The sequence below is a fragment of the Emydura macquarii genome, unplaced genomic scaffold, assembly GCF_026122565.2.
Source record: "Emydura macquarii macquarii isolate MOO-44397 ecotype Brisbane River unplaced genomic scaffold, CSIRO-AGI_Emac_v2 contig_1253, whole genome shotgun sequence".
NCBI lineage: Eukaryota > Metazoa > Chordata > Testudines > Chelidae > Emydura > Emydura macquarii.
The window spans coordinates 52066736-52087536 of NW_027131390.1; the positions used below are offsets into that span (position 1 = coordinate 52066736).

Genomic DNA, 20801 nt, shown 5'->3' on the forward strand with positions numbered 1-20801 from the left:
CTCCTTGCCTTGGTCTAGTGCCGGCCTTGTCCTTCTACTACTGCTGACTGTAAGCCTACAGAAAACTGGTCCTGTAAATTACTCTTTCTTATTCCTTTTAAATCATAATGATTTTTTAAAATGTGTTTCTTAGGAGGCTTTTATCAATCATTCTAATAAATTCTAACAGTTATGCTAATTCCCTTATTTCCAGGTAGGGCAGACTGTCCATACTTTGCTAAGGCAGAACTTCTGGCTGACTATCTGCAGATTAATTTGCCTAACTTCAAAATATACAAGATTACTCAGCATCCTGACAAGTGGGAGGTAAGGGTTTTTAATTCCGTTCATTAATAGATGACCATGTGCTTTAAGCAGAGCATGGAATATGCCTCTGATCTATACTTTGCTTCCTTTGTTGCACATGTTGGCACCACTTTCTGGCTCTGAGAACTACAGAAGTCTGAAACACCACATTACTGTTGTAGATAGTCTGGGCTATTTGCAAATCATAATACAAAATATGAAACCAGAATGATTATCAGACTAAGATTATATTTTGGTATTAAAATGTTTTAAAAATTGCTATTTCCTTCAGTGTATAAGTGGCTGCTTTGCCTATTATATACTGGCCCTGTAATACTTGCATATTTCAGATATATATTCCTTCTCAGTCATTTGTCAATAAATCTGTGGAGAAGGAATTCTAGATTCTAACAGCTTTATGTTACAGTGTCTGAAAGTATTGAAATTAAAAGCCACATTCTCATTTACACTAAGTTCCTTTTACAGCACTTTGGTGGCATCATGTACATCACATTACACTGACAATACTATCTCATTGTTTCCTGGTGCTCATCTCTCTGTTTATTAGTATCAACCTTTTTTCTCTTGACTTAGACTGTGAGTTTGTTGGGGTGTGTTTGTACAGTGTCTAGGACAATGGGGTTCTGGTCCAAGACTGGGGCTGCTAGATGCTATAGTAATACAAATAATAAATTATAGTAGTAGCAGCATGTTGTAAAGTCTTGTTAGCGTAAATGAGAATCTGGCATTAAGTGCGTTAATGTGCAATGGATACAATCAGAAAGGTCCAGCTGAAGATAATTTCCCTTTTATTGTGGCTATAATATACTAGATCACATCCAGAGTAAATCAAACTCATTAAGAATCAGGATCATCAAACTATGAGATTACTTATGAAATTGATTTCCACTAATGTTTCTAATAACCAATTAAACTAAATCAGTACGCACTTTGTAGAGTGCAGCATAGTAAATAGTAGCTGTACTTGTATGGATGACAGTAGTTACAAAATAGCATTTGATAAAATACCTTTGAGAAGCTACAGTGAACAACTAGACAACTCTTTCAGCCTCATCTATTTAAAAGAAATTGAAACAATCTTTAATAATCAAAAGGGCAAAGAAAAAGACAATGGAAAAAGACAGTTGCCTCCTTCAACCCTTCCTTACTGAAGTGGCTTCTCTTGCATGTGTTACAGAAAAATTAAATCTCTTAGATGTAATTTCATTTATTATCTAACTGCAGGTAGCTATTCAGGGTAATGTTATATCTTATCTGCAGCCAAGAGACTAGGGAAAATTATTAGAAAAAAAATCCCAGATCTATCTCATGAGTCAGACAATGCTGTAAGAGAGGTTTTACTAATACTGTCACCTCTTAGATTTTGCTGAGTTCCTCAGTTAAGCACCACGCACACCTATAGTACTGAATAGGTAATAATCTTTGCTGCTTACTCCCCTTTCATCTTAAATAGAAATCCTAAACTGATTCTTGTTTCAAATGGTCTGTTGACACTACATGTTGCTGCAGTACTGCTAAACCAACTGAACAATACTTTTCATGATGATATGATCAAGGAGACGCAAGTACAATATTTTGTTCTCATGCTAATTAATTCCTTGCACAATACATCACAGCCATCTGGTTGGTAGCATTCCTTTGTTTTTCAAATGTTCACATTTGGGAGACCTGTGAAATATTCCACAGCTGTGCATTTAGAAAAATTACTATTTTACATTGGAAAGTACCAGCAATAATTTTAATTTTGCCTTTCTGCATATGAAAATATTATTAAAACTGTTTGGGGGGTGTTGCCTATAGCAGTGGCTTCATGACATCTGTGAAAAGAATGAATGGAAACACAAACGCTCTCCGATTGTTTGGAGGGAATTATTGGACCGTGGAGGGAAGGGCCTGCTTCTGGGAGGATTTAACGATTTTATGGAGCATGCACAGGTAACAAGACTCTCAGAACTGCTAATCCACATTTTGTATTCTTTTCTCATTCCTTCCTCCTTTTTCAGATGTTACATAAAATATTGTTATGTGGTAAAGCTTAGATGTGTTTGGGGTCACCCTCTGATTACTGAATGTTGTTTCCTCATTGTTAGCATTACTATGGCATCACCTCAGACATGTTGAGTGAGCAGATGCTGAGAATTGCAGAGGAGAATTTGCAGACCCATATAGAGAATGAGAAAGAAGAGGAAGACCGTAAAAGTCTTATCAACCCGTTGCAAGTCTGGATCAGCAGGTGAGAAAGCAAACAGACTGTGCACAGTAAGATTTCACTGATCTTTAGAATAATGCATTTCTTCTTATATAATACAATCTTCCTGCAGCTGATTAAATGAACATGGGGTTTGTACATAAAATACATTTTAATATTGTTTATAGGTACATAAATTGCTTGTAAAGTGTATCTTCTTCTTTGTAAACTATTTTTCTCTAAAATCCTAAACTGTAAAACACATTAAACACCAACTTCTGATGTCCCTTTTAACTAAATTCTAATGTAAATTAAAAAACCTTTTTTTGTAAAACATTGTCTACATCTATAACAATTTATTTAAAAATACTATAAATCATTAAATTGTTCAAACACTTGCTGATTTGTTTACTTGGATTAGGTTATATAGTCATTTTTACCACACTCATCACTATGGTTTATGGGCATTCAATAGCTATTCCAGAAGGTATTTCTATTTTGATTGCAGCTTCCAAAAAAAAGTAAGGTGAACTTAAAGGAACGCTATTGGGCCAAATTTAGCCCCCAAATGACCTTTGGAAAAAGAACATTTTTACAATATCGGAACCCAATAGAAATATTTTGATGAAATATTTTATTTTAAAGTATAGTGGAAATTTTTACATAAATAAATATTCCTATGTAGTGTTGGTATTCCAAATATTGCAGCATTATGCTAACACATGAACAGCAAAAATTAAATTGAATAGAAATAAAAGAAAAACGGATTGGGCTATTTACATTGTCCACCGTAATGGAAATGCAAAAAGGAAACAAGCAGCATAGAAGAGTAAATTAGACTTCAAAAGTTCTTGCACATTTATTAATTAGTTGAATTTTTTAAATATGATTTTTAATCTGAAGGGAAGCCTGATCTGTATTTATTTTTAACATGCTGATATGAAAGCAAGACTGAAAAATGATTTAAGGTAATGAGTCATTTGAATATTAGTCAACTTAGTCAACAAGATCAAGTTCTGTATCATCCATTTTTATAATACATTTTATAATACAAATGGCAGCATTTACTGATTAACAAAGATTTTCCATATCTAAATTTTCTCATCAGTGCATCAGCTCCTGCCTGCTACAACCTGATTCCATTATTGGCCAGTGGAGAAGTGTTTGGGATGGCAACAGAGGTTAGCATCCATCTGCTCGACAATAACCACTACAAGGAAATTCTGCATGATATTGTAATGGAGGCTCAAGATTTAGCATTCCCCCTCCTTCGCAGTGTCTCAATGTACACTGAATTAGATGATGCCTTTCTTCAGGCTGATGTTGTCATTTTACTTGATGATATTCTCCTACAACATGAGATCCCATCACTTGAAAACTGCATCAAACAGGTGACTGAGCAATGTAAGGTGTATGGTCCCCTGATTGAGAAGAACGCCAACAGCAGGGTCAAAGTTATTGTGACAGGGAAAACCTTTGTGAACCTTAGGGCATTAATGATTATGACATTTGCCCCATCCATTGACCCACAGAATATTATCGCCATGGCAATGTTATTGGAAAGCGCAGCTAAAGCCATGCTGGCCAGGAAACTGAATATGAATTCAGCAGGTGAGTAATTTGTATTTGTACTCTCCAATATCAGTCATAAACTGGGAACTTCAGTGGTTAAAATTATGCGTCTGAACATTTAGCACACATTTTCAATGCATGATGCAGTTGGAGTATATGTAAAAATACAGGTACACCCATTGCACCTGCAGAATGCCAGATTCGCATAAGACATACGCAGACGTTTGTAGGTAAAATGGATGCACACACATTTTTGCAGGTACAATCAGTGCCTTTCTTTGAAGTTAATATGCTGAGTATCCGATTTGGTTATTTGGGGAATTCAGGTATTTCCAAAGCTGTTTGATTTTTTTATTTAATTATCTTTTACCGGTCACCATTAAGAATCAGTGTTCTCTTGTATATGAGGCTTTAAAAGAAGTATTACCATGTTTGCAATTTGTTTTGATTTGTTATCCAGTAACTTAAATAGGCACTACGATGTACACCAATATATACAATAGCATCAGATATGTTAAAGTTCCTTCTTCAATTTATGTCTAGGTTTCATATATTAATGAGAGTTCTTTTGTGTTGTTGTAACAATTGTGAGGTAAAATAACTCCTGCTACTAGGCATTATGTGTTATGTAAATGCCTATCTTTCTGTTCACTACTCTTTATATATATTCTCCTGTTGCAGGAGTCAAAGATGTGACTGTTTGGGGTAATATCAGTGGCAAAAGCTACATTGATCTGTCTAAAGCCAAAGTTTACAGATATGACAGTGCAATTTGGGGTCCACCTAGTTTTTCACGCCCTTTGCTGGACATGATTTATGATGGGTACAGTATAGATTTATTTTTCATTATGATTCTTTAAATGTTACCAGTTTTCTTTTTTAATCCATATCAACTTGAGGCCTCTCACAAATACATGGAGTTTATATCAAATATGACACTTTCTAGCATAATACTAAAGGGACACAAATCAACTTGAAATAGAGCCATTTCCCAAAAATGAGTTAAAGTAGTTTCATGAACTACACTTATTTGTCTGTTCTCTGCCAATTTTTGAGATTAAAAAGTAGGAAATTGTATAAGGTTTTTTTTCTCTCCCATGTTACCATGTAAAGGACTACAGAAACAAGGAAAACTCACTACAGGCTAGATTTTCAAATGTATTTATACACCTAAATAAGCAGATAGGCACCTGGTGGGATTTTCAAAAGTGCCTAAGTGAACTAGGCACCTAGGTGCAGATCCACAAAGGTGCTTAGGCACCTAAATCCCATTTTTAGGCACCACAGCAATCCACAAAGTATTGCTCAGCTGCTGCCTAACTCTGTCGGTATCTAAACTCACTCAGTGAGTATGTTTTAATGTTCTGTAAGCGCCTATGTTTCTGCCTCTGGCTATGGCTCCTGCTTCCTCACTCTAGGCATCCGGGTGCCTACCTTGCACCTGAGCCCCAATACAATCCACAAATGGGGGAAGATAGGCACTTCTCCACTTAACTTACATGTGGGGCTTCATCCAGTAGGTATGCTCAGTGGTTGCCTCACAAGACAGCTGGGGTGGGGTCAGGGGCAGGGAAAGACTTCCCTTATAACCTTTAATCCAGTGGTTAGGGTATTCACCTGGGATGTGAGGAAAAGGGATTTGAACAGGGAGCTGTCACCTCACAGATGAGTGCTCTCACCACTGGTCTACAGGATATTCTGATGAGTGGCTCCCACAATCTCTGCTGCTGAAATTGTTCTACTTTCACTAAATAATTGAACATTAAATGGGTCGTAGAGAGTGAGACTGACTCTATAGCCCGGTGTTCAAGCCAGTGATCTGGGAGATGGCAAATTCCTGTTCAAACCCCTTCTCAGCAGGCCAAAGAGGGACTTGAACTGGTGGTCTCCCACATTCCAGGTGAGTGGTCTAACCCCTAGACTAAAGGTTATAGCTCCCTTAGCTATTTTGTGAGTTAGTCAGTCTCTATGCACACCTATCAGCTCAGGCCCTGCACTGGAGTTAGGCACAGGAGCACCTATCTTTCCTTGGTTCGTGGATCACTAGAAGAGATAGGCGCCTATTCTCCATGAGGGGGGTGAAGCTTAGAATCCGTGACTAAATCGTATCCTCAGTTATGATCAAGGTGTTGCAGATTCAGCATATTCCCTGGGCTACCTCAACCAACAGGGCCCCACTACAATTTAAAATTTCCCTGTGCTGAAAGAAGGCACGTGAATAAATTACCTGCACCTGCAACATCCTTCACCTCTGATAACAGGCCACTTATACCTCTGTGCTTTTATCTATGGCTATAGGTGACTAGCTTTAGGCACTCAAGAGTGAATTAGTCCATACTGACATCTCCCATTGTCTTTAGTTCTTATTTATTCTAGAAGACTACCTGATCTTAAGTCTTCCATAGTTGTATCAAAAAATCTCTCCTTTCTTGATGGCAGCAACTGGGTGCATTCAGAATTCGCGTCTGTACTGAGTACATTGAGTTCCCGGGAGCATCACTGCTTAGGCATGTCACCTGCTCATGTAATAGCCACATTGCTGAGATACTGGTATCAAGACTCTCCTCCCGGGGAGATTGTCTCAATGGGAATACTCAGTGAAGGTAAATTTTTATTTATAGTTCACACATACTCTGAAGATTTCTCTTTACTCTATAACTTCCTTCAGTAAGTGTAGTAGTAATTTTTTTACTCAGATCTTTATTTTAACAATTTTAAATTAAATCATGATACACTGAGACTAAGAACTTACTTCCTTAATACAAGCGCCTCCAAATCTAAGTACTTTTTTACAAGCATCTCACACAATTACTCATCTGTTTTTGTGGTTTCATTTTCCTGTCCATCTATTTTAAACCACTAATTCGATATATGATTTTCATATTCCTTATTGATTCTTTGGGCTACATTTTAAAGGAATATCCTTTAAGTGTGATTATGCATCCAAATACCTTTAGAAATATTTTTGTAAGTGCCATTTAAAGCACAGATGGAAATAAGGAATTTTGCATATCCATTGTTAAGGTACACAGTGATTTTGTGGATTCCTAATTAAAACATGCAGTTATGATAAATCAGGGAGTTCAGTGTTCTTAGTATTGTAAACTGAGAAAGGCAATAATTTGTCTATTTTAGGGTTTTATGCTGCTACTCATTACTATAGTATTTGAGCACATCAGTGTGTGGGTATGTCTACACTGCCGGGGCTGCATGGATCAGTGCAGCGGGATGGATTGAGCGGGCAATGGAGACCCGCTCAATTGATCCCGGAATTGCTCTCCAGCCAACACAATAAATACACGCCCCCCCCCCCCAAAAAAAAGAGTAAGGCTGTGTTGACCGGAGGGCATCTCCCATCAACGGAGCGCAGTGGAGACGCTGTGGTAAGGGAACATAAGTAAGTCAACGGGAGATACGCAAGCTACAGTGTGTAGCTTGCGTATCTCTTGTCCACGGCCTCCGGCAGTATAGACCAGGCCTAAGTTTTAATCAGAAAGAAACATGTTTTTGGGGAATTTTTTCTTTAGGTCAGTTTTGTGTCCCCGAGGGGATCGTCTTCTCCATGCCTGTGAGGTTCCAGGATGGTAGCTGGGAGGTCATTACAGAAACGGAAATTAATGAAGAAACTCAAGAAACTCTGAAGCGTTTAGCCCATGATCTGATACAGGTGATGTCACTCTCCATCTAGTATTATTTCCATTTGACCATCTGCTGGTGTGTCACAGAGTCCTTGGCAGCACCTCCTTCTGGCTGTTCTGGGGATTAGCTCTGCCAGGCCAGTGCTCCTTCCTGTAATTGCATTCCATCACTCTGACTCTATGGCCCACTCTCTTGCTCCAGGAGCTGCAGCTTCCTCTTTATGACTCAGCCCTCCATTCAAGTCACTAAGTGGTATTCCCTTCTGGGCTATAAAAATCTTTCCATACCAACAGTCTCAGGCAGTCTTTTCCTGCATTGCCCTGATTGTGCCACTTCCTCAGTGGCTGGTAGGGGAACCCAGGTTCACCTGTACTCTGGGTTCCAGTCCAGGGCCCTTATCTCTAGTAACAGGGGCCTGCTCACTCCCAGACCAGGTTGCTCTTACCTAGACTCCTTCCTACATCTTCCTACTACTCAGTTTTACCTTCTGGCTCCCTCCCTCTTTCGATTTATTAGCCAAAAAGAGTAACTTCAGGCTACTTGGCACTGTAGCCTCAAACACACCTCCATACTCCCAGGAAGTGACAGCAGACAATTCCCTTGCAGCCCCTTTCTGTTGTGCCACATGTGCAAATACTGAAGGCTGGGTTTTTTCAAAGCTTAGCTTATTTTGTGTTATCTGAGAAATGATAACAGCACTTTCTTTTCAGTTTGTCATTCACACTAGGTTGAAAATTGTTATTAATATTTGAATACAAGAGAAGGACTGATCTCAGAGTCCACCTTAATGTCATTCAGATTTTTATTCTCTTTAGTCATGTTGATTGTATGAAGGCTATATATTCATCAGAACATTTTAAATTTGTGCTATAAAATTGTAAGTATTATAAACAGTATATGATAATAAAGCTCTCTTTCTTATATAGGAAAAACAAGTTGCACTAGGGGAAATATCAATAATGTGTCCATATAAAGGTAAAACCATTAGTAGTAAATATTGGTTTAAAGCTATGCCGCATAACAGAGGACATAAAATAAGATTTTGAGAGGGATTTAAAGCAATGGGTGTGATGACTGGGTTATATGATTTTTTTTTCTTTTTCTATGGATTAAAATTCTGCCTTCTGAAGTTATTTTAAGTGCTGATATAAAGGTCCCAGATCCTACCATAATGTTATAAGCCCTTAGAGAGTGCAATGGTGGTGACAATCATGTTTTCGGTTGTTGATTTTCTAGCATTCAGAGACTATAAATATCATCATTTGGTTGAAGATAATTTCAAGATAAATCAAATGTAGGATTTGTATTTTGTCATTATTTAATATTAAACATAAAATCTCTTTCCATATTGAAATGACTAATTGGAAAATACTTTTGCAATATGTCCTGGTTAAAGTTTTTGAAGCCACTCTGATATACCATACCATCGGTTCTTTCGGCCTCTTCACTAACTATCTGCCATTAAAAAAAGGAGAACCTCAGATGCAGTAAGGGATGTTGTAAATGTGAATTTTGATCTTTTCATTTTGATGTTTGTTGCAGAAACTGCATTCAATGGCTTCAATCTGCTAGCACTGCTAGAAGAGGAAAATGTTCAAACACCCACAGAGGGTAGGCTAATAAACTAAATAAAAGCCCCTATTATTCCAGAGAAGATCATTTCGATATTTCACGGTTACATCTTGTCACTTCCTTAGGGGATCCCAATTACAACAAAGGAGAGATCTTTTATACCAGATCCACTTGGCTTCACTTAAAGCAAAATTCCCAGGTTACCATGACAGAGTTCAAGTGCATAACCACATAAACCGAACCCTATCAATACCTACAGAAAACTCCAGTATCCCTTCTCTACTTTGAGACATGAGCAGGAGTAGTTGGGCAGGACCTGCAAGCCACGTTACAATGCCATGGCAAACTGCCCAGCCTTCTCCAGTCTATTTTTCCCATCGAGAATACAAGGCCAGGTCTTAGTCCACCTCTTCCTATGCTTCATTTCTCACCAGTCTTGCTACTTGGATTCTCTGTCCTGTCACTGCAGGAAGATGACATGAGGGGAAAAAAAAGAACATCCACTAAGTTGAAAATTTCCTAACCTGAAAGCTGTGTGTATTCTTGGGTTTATTCCCTTTTCCTATTTTTTCTCACCTTTCTTCCATCTTCCAGTTTTATTTTCTTAACTACATTCCATTTTCTCTTTTTTCATCTTTTTACATTACAGTTCTCTCTCAATTTTAGTTTGTATTCTTTCCATGTATTTCTCACTATTGCTCTTTTCCTGGATCCTTCTCATTTCCACTGAATTTTTCCTATCTTATTTCCCAAATCTCTTTCCCTTTGCTCTCACAATGCCTCAGCTATCTCATTCCTTTTCTTATACAGGTGCTGCTGTCTGTTTCCCCTTGCCTAAATTGCTTTCCATCTCCCAGATCCCCTCAAATTCCTTCTTTTCCAGGTCATATCAACTCTTTTTTCCCTCAAAACTTTTCTTCTTTCTCATCACTCTATAGATGCACATACTGGGAGACGGGAAGAGGAGTGGGAGAGGTCTCTCTCCAGTTCCACACCCCCAGTGAGCACCTGGGTATTTTGCTCTCTCTTTGCAGCCCACAGCCCCAGTGATGGATTCTTGATGTATGCAGGATTCAGTGATCCACACTGACTACATCCTGGTGCTCTCAGAGATACACTTTCAGTGAGAACAGGACTCTTCCTACCTGGCTGGCATCTGGTGCCCCATGCTGCTCTTTTGCAAGACTGCCTCATCCCATTGTGACAAGAGAGGCCACACTGGCAGCTCAGCAGAGGAGCAACTCAGCTACAGGCAGTCAGCTAGCTAGTAGTAACCTAAATACTCGTGATAGGTGGAGACCCCCGCAAGTCAGATTTCCCCAAGGCTTTGGGGGATCTTAAAATCAAATCTTCATAGCATCAAGTTATTCAGATAATAGCAAAACATATCAAAATGACTTTCCTATCTCCTTGCATATTTAAATATGAGGAGATGTGTGTTTTAAAATACAGAGCATTCTATTATTTTGTTTGTTACAGACCTGGAAACTTTATCCAGTGGCTTACTTCAGCCAGAGAAAGGAGAAAAAGTCCAAACAACCAGAGATGGTAAACTATGTGTTCCAGAATATCATAGCATCTACAAAATTTTTCTTATTGAGAACATCTGAAGCCTGTAGCTCTTTATGCAGAAGCAGGTTGAAACCCAAAAACAGTGCAAACGTGACATTCCGAGACAAGAGGGCAAAGCTTCTTGGGATGAAATTCTGGTCCTACTGAAGTCAAAGCTCCCATTGATTTCAATGGGGCCAGAATTTCATCTTTTATGTTTAGTGGTTTGTAGCCTTGTAGGCCAACAAACTATTAAAAATCTTCCTTTACTGTCCAAAATCTTCCTTTACTGTCACATTAAAGTAATACTGAACAATGGTATTCACAGATAAAAAGAATTGTTTCACAGCCCCAAGCTGCTGCCTCCTCAGGAGGTCATAGATATAATAAATGGCAACTCCTTTGTAAGAATATATATAAACAAGGGGGCGTAGTTAAGGTTGAACTTTCTTTTTGAAAGTTATGTATCTAACTTTAGTTTTTTTGGTGAAATAGAAACTTACAGACACACTCACTGATAGCTAAATTGAGATGATAATCCTTTCCAGAAAGCATTCAAGAAAATACGTATAACATCAATTTCCAATAGGTCCTCCTACGAAATTGGTCATTAGGATGGTTTTTTCAATCCCACTGCAAATGGTTAGCTAAAGTTGTCTTATTGAACATATTGGTTTGTAATTTACACTTGTGGTCATAAAACAAGTGATGATATCCGAAACTTAAGACTACACTATCATATTTGATGACATTTGCAAAAATCTCCACATCCTCTTAAAACCCTCCCTATTAAACAGAATATCATCGATATCTTCCTTAAATATCACTAAAGAGAAGTAGCTTGTTCCACTAATCAAGAAATATATGTAGATGAAAACAAATGTTGCCTCTATTGTTATCTCCTATTAGGATCTGAACGAAAGTCCAGTGGGAGTCTTTTCCTTCATTTCAATGGGCAATTGTGGGTCTTTAATGGAGAAAGAAAGACTTATTGAACAAAAAATATATGCACTGTTTAATACTGATGAGGCCAGCAGGAGTCCTTTTGAAATGCTGAAAAACTCTTCTACTAGCCTATTCTCCTCCTCTAATACAACTAGACAAAAACCAGGCAAATACGAGAACAGTGGAAGAACATGGAAAATTGGAAATAATTCACTTGTGAATGTAAAGCATTTCATCCTCTAATTCTGTTTACTGCAGAAGCTGAAGTTTCTTCCAGTGACTTATTTCCTCCAGCCTCTAGAAGGAGAAAAATTCCAAACTCACACTGAAGATGTGCCAAGAAGCTTAATTAAATGACCCTTTTATTTGTTCATGGTCAAAAGAATGTCACAATATACTCTGTCACATTTACTTATTGCTTGCCTCTGTGCCAGATACCTTTTCTTTTAACTCCTCTATCTCTTTAGAAGTGTGAATGCTCAGCACTTCTTGGGTCTGATTTTTTTTAGAAGTATCCAATTGGGCACCCAAGAACAAATGCCCCAAAAATCACTGACCACTTTTGAGGAAATGGGCCTTTTCCTGACTATCATCAGTTTTCTCATTTATAAAATGATACTTAGCCACATTTGTAAAGCACTGTGACTATATTAGTACCAAGTATTCTTCTTTGAGGGCTGGTCCCTATTTTGATTCCATACGTGGATGTGCATACATGCCATCCACCAGAGTTGCAACTGTTTGTAGTAGTGTCTGTCGACCCGTGTGCGCGTTTTGTGTTGGCCCTGTGGTGCATCCAAGGTCTTATGAGGCTGCATGGGTCAATGCCCCTCTTACTGCCACATGGCCAGAATCAGAAAACCCTCTTCCTCTTTGCTCTTACTTGCTACGTAGCCTTCTTTTTGTCTGAACAAGACTGTTTTTCTAGTTCATTGTATGTAGTTCTTCAAGGTTTTTGTCTGTTAGTTAGCTTTCCATTACTTTACCCCATGCGGGGTGTCCTACCTGCCATGGGGAACTATGCCCTGGCAAGCCGGCTTTAAAACTGTACTTCATGCCCGTGCTCCATCTTCATGAGCGATGAGCACCACTGCTGCTTTTACTGCCTCGGTGAGGCCCACATCGTCCCTGTTGCTCCATTTGCTGCTCCTTTCCACCATGGACCTGTGAGACTTGAGAGTTTTGTCTCTGAAAGTACCTAATGGAGGAAGTGATGCACCTGCATGCGCCCTTGGATCTGGTATCGACGGATCTGACAGAGCGTCACGCCTCACCATCAGTGAGCACTTCTCCGGTTCCTTCCTGGGCAGCACCAATGGCACCAGCACCACCACCAACACCCCACTGTGCTCATAAGAAGCACAGCCATTGGCACAAGATCGTCTCCCTGATGGGGACCACCCCGAAATGCAACATTGCCTCCTTGAGCCGCGCCAGTTTGGGTAAGAAGTCATGTGTTGATCCAACTTCCCAAGAAGTCTCGGATGGAGCATAAAACTAAATGTCGCCAAGCCCAGATTGTATCATATTTGGCCTTTTCACCCCTGGCTCTGTCCACACCGCCAGGACAGTCTAGCCTTTTGTACCCAGCTCCGTGCATGCCCAGCCATTTGTCTGCACTTACGCCAACATCTGAACTGCTTCTGTCCTGTGCTAGCTCCCTTCCACATCTCGGATCACTGGTGGCTTTACAGCTTCCATCACTGGTGGACTAACTGCTACTGCTCAGTTAGTGCCCTGCTCCACTCCTGTTTGTGCCGTTGGTTCCGCAGGCTGGAACCTCATCTTAAACCTGCTTCATACCGACAGCACTGCCTGTCATGATGGCACCACCCTTAGCAGACCAGCCCTCTGATTCTAACTGGTCCTCAGAGCTGGAACCCATGTTTTCACATGTGCGATCGGATAGTCTGGAACCTCAACACCTGCCCTACTCACTAGTGCATGGGCCTCCATCCAGGCATGGTTCTGGTACTCCCGTGGGCCACTGGTACCCACTGACCTGTATGCCTGTTGGCATACTTGGGACCCCTACCACAGCTTCATTGTCAGCCTTTGATGCGCTCATCCTGCCTTCTCTTTCTCCTCCGGACAGCTACAGTCAGTACCAAGACTTGCTTTATCACATGGCTGGGGCCCTCAACTTCCCAGTTGAAGACATACAGGATCCACAGGACCATTTTCTGGGCATTCTTCAACTGGTAAGGCCTTCTCATACTGCTCTACCCATCCTTATTACCCTTCTCCAACCAGCTCAGGGTGTCTAGTATGCCCCAAGCTCATGTGCTCTCACTCCCAAGCCAGCAGAGTGATACTATTTTATCCGTGCCAAAGAAACAGATTTTCTTCTCCCTCCCACTACCCACCACAATTCTCTCATTGTTCAAATGGTAGCCAAGCGAACCAGACAGCATCACCTTAAGACCACCCCTCTGAATCGGGTGGCTAAAACACTCCACCTGCTTGAGCACAAGGTCTACTCATCGGTGGTTCTGCAATTCCATATTGCCGGTTACCAAGCTATTCTGGCAAAGTATGACTTTTTGTCATACTCCAAGCTGGCGGAGTTCCAGGCCTCCCTCTCGGAAGACAAACGAAGTCCCTCATTAATAAGGGCAGACTGGTAGCTAAGGTAGCCCTCCGACTGCAGTGGACATAGCAGACACCGCATCCTAGTTCCTGGCCTCAGGCATGGTACTTCACTGGGATTCCTCCAATTCTCCAATTTCCCTAAAGAGGTCCAGACTACCCTTCAGGACCTCTCTTTTGACAATTATAAACTATACAGTGACAAGATCGACAAGTCCCTCCATTTCTTTATGTACTCTCGCACCACACTCCGGTCATTTGTGCCTTTACACTCTGGCCCCAACCTGCCGACCAACACCGTCCTTTCACCCCCACTGTCCTGCCCATTACCTTCCACACCAGCAAGAACTGCCCCGGTCACTATCAACCATCCCAACAATCCTGCTATCCCGCCGCTATAGCCTCTGCCACCTCTGCTTTCCCACAGCATCCTTCCAAGCGCCCTGTGACAGGGCCAGACCTGATGGCTACAGGAGAGTAGTAGAGGGGGTCTATATTAGCCCCAGAATGAACAAATCCCTGTTCCCTGGGTGATCCATCTAGGGCTACTCCGGGGCAATTAGGCCAGCTGAGGCCAATCAAGGAGCTTGCCCCAGCAGTTAAAAGCCTCCCTGTCAGGCAGATGGGAGCAGCTGGAAGGGAGTTAGGAGAAGAAGCAGAGCAGAGCGGAGGAGAGCTGCTACAGGACTTGGAGCAACCACTGCCACATACTACCAGAGACAAGAGGGGGTACCTGTCTGGCTACGGCCAGGGATCCAAGGCACAGGCCTGAGAGAGAACCCCTCCCCACCCAGTTCCAGGAAGCAGACTGCGAGCAGTGGGGCCAAAGACAGGCGACCCAGGGAAGGGAGTAAGTCACCGACTGGGCAGTTTGAAGACTACTCCACACAGGGTCCCTGGGTTGGGGCCCGGGGCAGAGGGCGTGACCGGCCCCCCCCCCCCCCCCCCCCCCCCCCCCCGCTCCCACCCAGGCACATCATAGTCGTAGCCGAAGAGGGCACAGCACTCACAAGAGGGCTGAACAAGCCGCCCTTGCCACAACACCTTTTGAGTCCTCCCCCGAGAGCCGCAAACCTCCCTCCACCCCTCCTATGGTTCCTCCAGTTGTGGTCAGGGGTCGTTTTGCCCTCTTGGCCTGGCTGCTGGACATAGTATGCCAGAGGTGGCTAATAGAGTTCCTCCACTTTCCTCCTCATCATCCCCTCCATCCTATGGTTGACCAGGAGATCCCTCCCAACGCAATCTCCTCCAAAAGGAAGTTATTCACCCTACTCCAGAAGGGCAGACTGTGTCCCACACCACTACTGTGGCCATGGGTTCTACTCCTCCTATTTTCTTATACTGAAGAAAGGGGGAGCCTTCACCCCATTTTCGATCTCCAGGCACTAAACCAATTCATCTATGAGTTCCATTTCCAGATGATCACCCTCCCCCTCATCACCCTCTCCCTTTCATCTGGAGCCTGATTTGTGGCTCTCGACATCCACCTCTACATCACAAGTTCCTCCACTTCATGATGGGACTACCAGTTCTGGGTTCCTCCCTTTGGGATTGTACTGCTCTCTGCATCGTCACAAAGGTTTTTATAGTTGTTGCAGCCTACATGCGTTGCCTCGGCCACTCCTTGTTTCCATACCTGAACAACTGGCTCCTGGTTGAAGCTTCTGTGAAAGCCTACTTGCCACCATCCACACTCTGTGTGATCTCCTTGCCAGCTTGGGAATTTGTATCAATGAGGACAGGTCAATTCTTGTACCCATCCATGCTGTCACCTTCCTAGGGTCACCTCAGGACTCCCTTGCGGGACGAGCCTTTCTCCTGCCAGACTGTTTCACCATCTTCACTTCGCTCATCGCCCACCTACGTTGTCATCCCCACACGCCTCTGCGTCTTTCTTCTCGGCCAAATGGCAGCCTGCACTTCCATTACCCCTTATATCCGCCGCCACATGGGCTGCCTCCAGCTGTGGCTCCGGTTGCTCTACAACCCACAGATGGATCACCTCTGCAAGTCAGTTCTCATTCCCAAAATGGTCCTGGCTTCCCTCTCGTTGTGGTGCACTCCATCCAAAGTTCTGGCCGGTAATCCTGTTTAACACTCCCACACCCAGCACCACTTTCACCACGGAGCCTCCCTTGTGGAGTGGGAAGTCCACTTAGAGGGCTACACGGCCCAGGGCCTCTGGTCCCCCAGGGAAGTAAGGATGCACATCAATATTGTGGAACTGTAGGCTGTCCACCTTGCCTGCAAGGTGTTTCTACTCCTCCTTGACTCTCGCCACATTGAACTCCTTTCATACAACATGATGGCCAGGGTCTATATAAACAAACAAGGCAGTGTCTGATCTCCCTGTCCCTTTGCATGGAGGTGATACACCTCTGGAACTAGTGCCTCCACAATGGGATTACACTCCATGCTTCTCATCTTCCGGGCATCAACAACTCCCTCGCGGACACGTTCAGCCGCATCTTTTGCAACAATCATGAGTGGGAGCTGCCCAAGCCCACTCTCCACTCCATCTTCCATCAGTGAGGCACGCCATACTGGGATCTCTTTGTGACTACTGCCAACCATAAGCTTCCCTTCTTCTATTCCAGGGATGCTCTCAGGCCTGGCTCTCAGTGCGACACACTTCTTCTACCCCGGACAACTGAACTTTGCTACACCTTCCCCACCTATCTTGCTCCTCGCAAAGCCTTCACAAGATCCGGCGGGATTGGACAGTCCTCATTTTCATAGCTCCCTTTTGGACCTGCCAACACTGGTTCATCAACATCATTCACCTCTCCTCCTACCCTTCAATCCACCTTCCCTCTCCCCCAGATCTCCTCACACAGGCACATAGTCGGATCCAGCACTGCAACCGAGACCTTCTTTACCTCATGGCCTCGTATCGTAGCTGGATGGGGCTCGCGTGCTTCGCACCCGTGCATGATGTCCTTGTGCACAGCAGGTGACCATCCACCAACGCCTGCTACCAGATGAAGTTGTGATGCTTCACCGCATGGGCTTCCCGCCACCAGCACCCCCAGGACTCTGTTTTCATACCCACCATCCTTGATTACTTTCTCCACCTTAGGCTCTCGGGCTTCACCCATTCCTCAGTCAGGGTACACCTAACAGCACTCAGTGCCTTCTTACTGCCCGTGGATGGCTTTTCTGCCTTCAGCCACTTTTCCTTCCAGTCTGGAAGCCCACCTCCACTTAGGACCTTAACTTAGTCCTCTCTGTCCTCATCAGGCCACCTTTTGAGTCCCTGGCAACCTGCTCCCACACCCACCTCTCTATGAAGGTCATCTTTCTGGTAGACATTACCTCTGCTAGGCAAGTTAGCGAACTGGCAGCTATGCTAGCGAACCTGCCCTGCACTGTGTTCCATAAGGGCAAAGTTTACTTTCAGCTCCATCCCAAGTTTCCCCCCACAGATGTCCTCGCCATTCCACCCCAACTAATCCATTCACTTTCCAACCTTTTACCCCAAACCGCACGCCTCTGCCAGGAAGCACATGTTACATTCCCTCAATGTCCATCATGCACTGGATTTCTAGCTTCAATGCACCTGCGCTTTCTGAGCCTCACCATGGTGGAGCACTGCCGCAGCCACGCCCTTTCTTCGCAACACCTCTCCAAATAGATCTCCTGCTGTATCATGGAAAGTTACTCCCTCTCACATCTCTCTGCCCCCTGAAATCACTGCCCACTCCACACAGGCACAGACCATCACATCTACTTTTCTCGCAGATGTCCCATGGCAGGACATTTGTAGGGTGGCCACATGGCCCTCTGTCCACACCTTTACCACTTACTGTGCCATCACTCCAGCAACGGCAGCTGATGCAGCAGTCAGCTAAGCCATCCTATAGACTCTCACTTCAGGCGAGCCCTTGCTCTCACCTCCATGCTGAGTATTGCTCACTACGCTATCCATGTATGGAATCCACATAGGGACCAGCACTCGAAGAAGAAATGGAAGTTACTTACTGTAACTGGAGGTTCTTTGACATGTGTGGTCCCTATCTGGATTCCTATTCTGCCCCCCATCCCCTCTGCTGCGAGCTCTGTGACTGTCAGTAAGAGGGACATGGAGGGGCATCAACCCATGCAGCCTCATAAGACCTTGAATGCACATACAAGTCGACGGACACTACTACAAACAATTCCGGCTCCAGTGCATGGTGCACATGTACACCCATGTATGGAATCCAGGCCGGGAGCACGAATCTTGAAGAACCTCCAGTTACAGTAAGTAACCTCCATTTATTATTATTAATTATTATTCACAGAGAGACTATTAGTAAGCCAGACTGTTTCTAAGCATTGGTCAGTATTTAGACTAGATACCTATCTATCTAAAAATGACTGTTCACAAGGAGTTCTAAGTGCGAATGATAACCATTTACACATTTTAGTACCAAATGTCACAAATCACATGTATTTCGGTGATACATCGCATGCCAAAAGTCAAATGATGATCCTCTATTTTATTCAAAGAATGTCAATTTTTCTGAAGGCTTTTCCATAGTGCTTGTCACAGTACTATCTAAGCACCTCACATACATTACTGATTAAATGGTCAAGGCAAGATCACACAGGAAATCTGTGCCAGAAATGGGAACAGAATCCCTATCTGCTGAGTTCCTGCCGAGTGCATTAGCCACTATCAACCTTCCTCTCTTCATTCATTTCTAATCTATTCCACCTCTCATCTTCCTGAAGCCTTAGTCCTGGTCTACATTACACGTTTATGTTGGTATAACTGCATTGCTCAGGGGTTTGGATTTTCCACACCCCTGAGCTACATAGTTATACTGACCAAATCCCCGGTGTAGACAGCACTATGTTGACAGGAGGGCTTCTCCGGTTGATATACCTACCACTGTCAAGGAGGTAGAGTACTAGGCCAGTGGGAGAAGACCTTCTGTTGGCATAAATAAAGTTTTCACTAAGCGCTACAGCGGTGCAGCTGCACTGTTGTAGCACTGTAAGTGTAAACAAGCCCTCAGTTGCATATGTCTTGGTCAGGGTTCCTGAAGGAGTGTTGGAGAAGTGTCCTAGGCTGCTTTTGATACCTAATTTCACTCTCAGAAAAGGAAAGAGACCAATAAATTCAAATAAAATAGAGCAAAGAAAGAGCAATTCAAATCCAGGAATGAATGTTGTAAAGGTACAGCATTTTAGCCCTTTCATTTTGTTTATTACAGAACCTGAAGCTTCACCCAATGGATTACTTCAATCAGAGATACTGGAAGAAGACAAAGTCCAAGTGCCCATAGATGGTAGGCCAAGATGCTTAAATTTTTTTAAATTTTTTTTTATTGTTCATAATGTTCAATTTGCAGCTGTAACACCCTTTGACACACACACATACAAATCCTCAACTTTTCACAGGGGCCAGAAACAAAACAACAGAAAACTTTTGTAGGTAAACAGGATAGCAAAATACCAGGTCTGAATAGTTTATTCAATCACTGACCCAGTTGGTTTAATTTAAAAACAGAATATAAACATTTATCCATTCAGTTAATGGAAAATATAGCATAAACAATCCTAACAAGTATTAATAGCTTCTCAGTGGGAATACTGGTTGCGGAGCACTTTTGAATGTCTGGCCATATCATTTAGGTGCCTATATCGGAGATAAGCTCTTTGGAAAATCTGGTCAATGAAGTTTACTTGTTCCCTAAGGGAGTGTCTACACAGCAGCTCGGATGTATGATTCCCAACTCAGGTAGATATACACAGAGCTAGCGCATGTTCATCTACCTGAGGTGGGAATAACACCTCCCAGCTGCTGTGTAGACATTCCCTAAGATGGACATTTCCACACAGAGCATGATCTGGCTCCTAAAGAGCATCAGAAAACCAAGAACAAATAGGGTGAAACTCCAAAACAAGAGAACATGTCTTGAAAACCTAAAACATGTAAATATTTTAAATCTGTTTTTGCAGATCATGAATCTTCATCTGATGGCTTACTTCAATCAGAGACCAGTATGAGCAATGCAGAAAACAATGAAAACTCTTAAATCTTTTCTGATCAAGTAAACTACAACAAAGAATATGCTACAGTGCTTAGAACCTATTACTTCTGTGATCTGACAAATTCTGATGTGCCGCTTTGAATCTTCAGGGGTTTTCTTTTGTGGTAGTTATGAAAGAATGTATAGAAACTGGCAAATTTGTTGTATTAAAATAAGAAATTAAAATAAGTGACGCCTGTGTAGCATTAATGTTACATATTTAATGTGTAGTTTTACTCTGAGAAGTGACAGTAAAAATGGCATCTCCTCAACTCAACAAATCTGATTCTATATGCACAACAACAATGCATCAATTTAGTGACAAAAATACTCTTAGCTTTGTAGAGCCAACAGAACTAAGATTGAATAAGATGCATATTCTGTTCCATCTTGCACAGCATCAGCAGATTGTTTACTGA

The 20801-nt window shown here is 42.4% G+C and overlaps 1 protein-coding gene across 2 annotated transcripts in view; it reads left to right on the forward strand.

The window, feature by feature from the left end:
- MDH1B (malate dehydrogenase 1B) overlaps nt 1-20565 on the forward strand; it is a 60075-nt gene extending 39510 nt beyond the window's left edge. The window contains exons 2-13 of one of the 2 annotated variants that reach the window (XM_067548764.1): nt 194-306; nt 2107-2241; nt 2397-2539; nt 3603-4105; nt 4748-4889; nt 6506-6669; nt 7594-7733; nt 8632-8680; nt 9248-9316; nt 10757-10825; nt 19564-19638; nt 20312-20565. In XM_067548764.1, coding sequence (XP_067404865.1) covers nt 194-306; nt 2107-2241; nt 2397-2539; nt 3603-4105; nt 4748-4889; nt 6506-6669; nt 7594-7733; nt 8632-8680; nt 9248-9316; nt 10757-10825; nt 19564-19638; nt 20312-20388 — 1679 coding nt within the window. In that variant the 3' untranslated portion in view covers nt 20389-20565. The remainder of the gene's footprint in view (nt 1-193; nt 307-2106; nt 2242-2396; nt 2540-3602; nt 4106-4747; nt 4890-6505; nt 6670-7593; nt 7734-8631; nt 8681-9247; nt 9317-10756; nt 10826-19563; nt 19639-20311) is intronic. The other variant, XM_067548765.1, reaches the window with a different exon arrangement.
- Nucleotides 20566-20801: the final 236 nt, after the last annotated feature.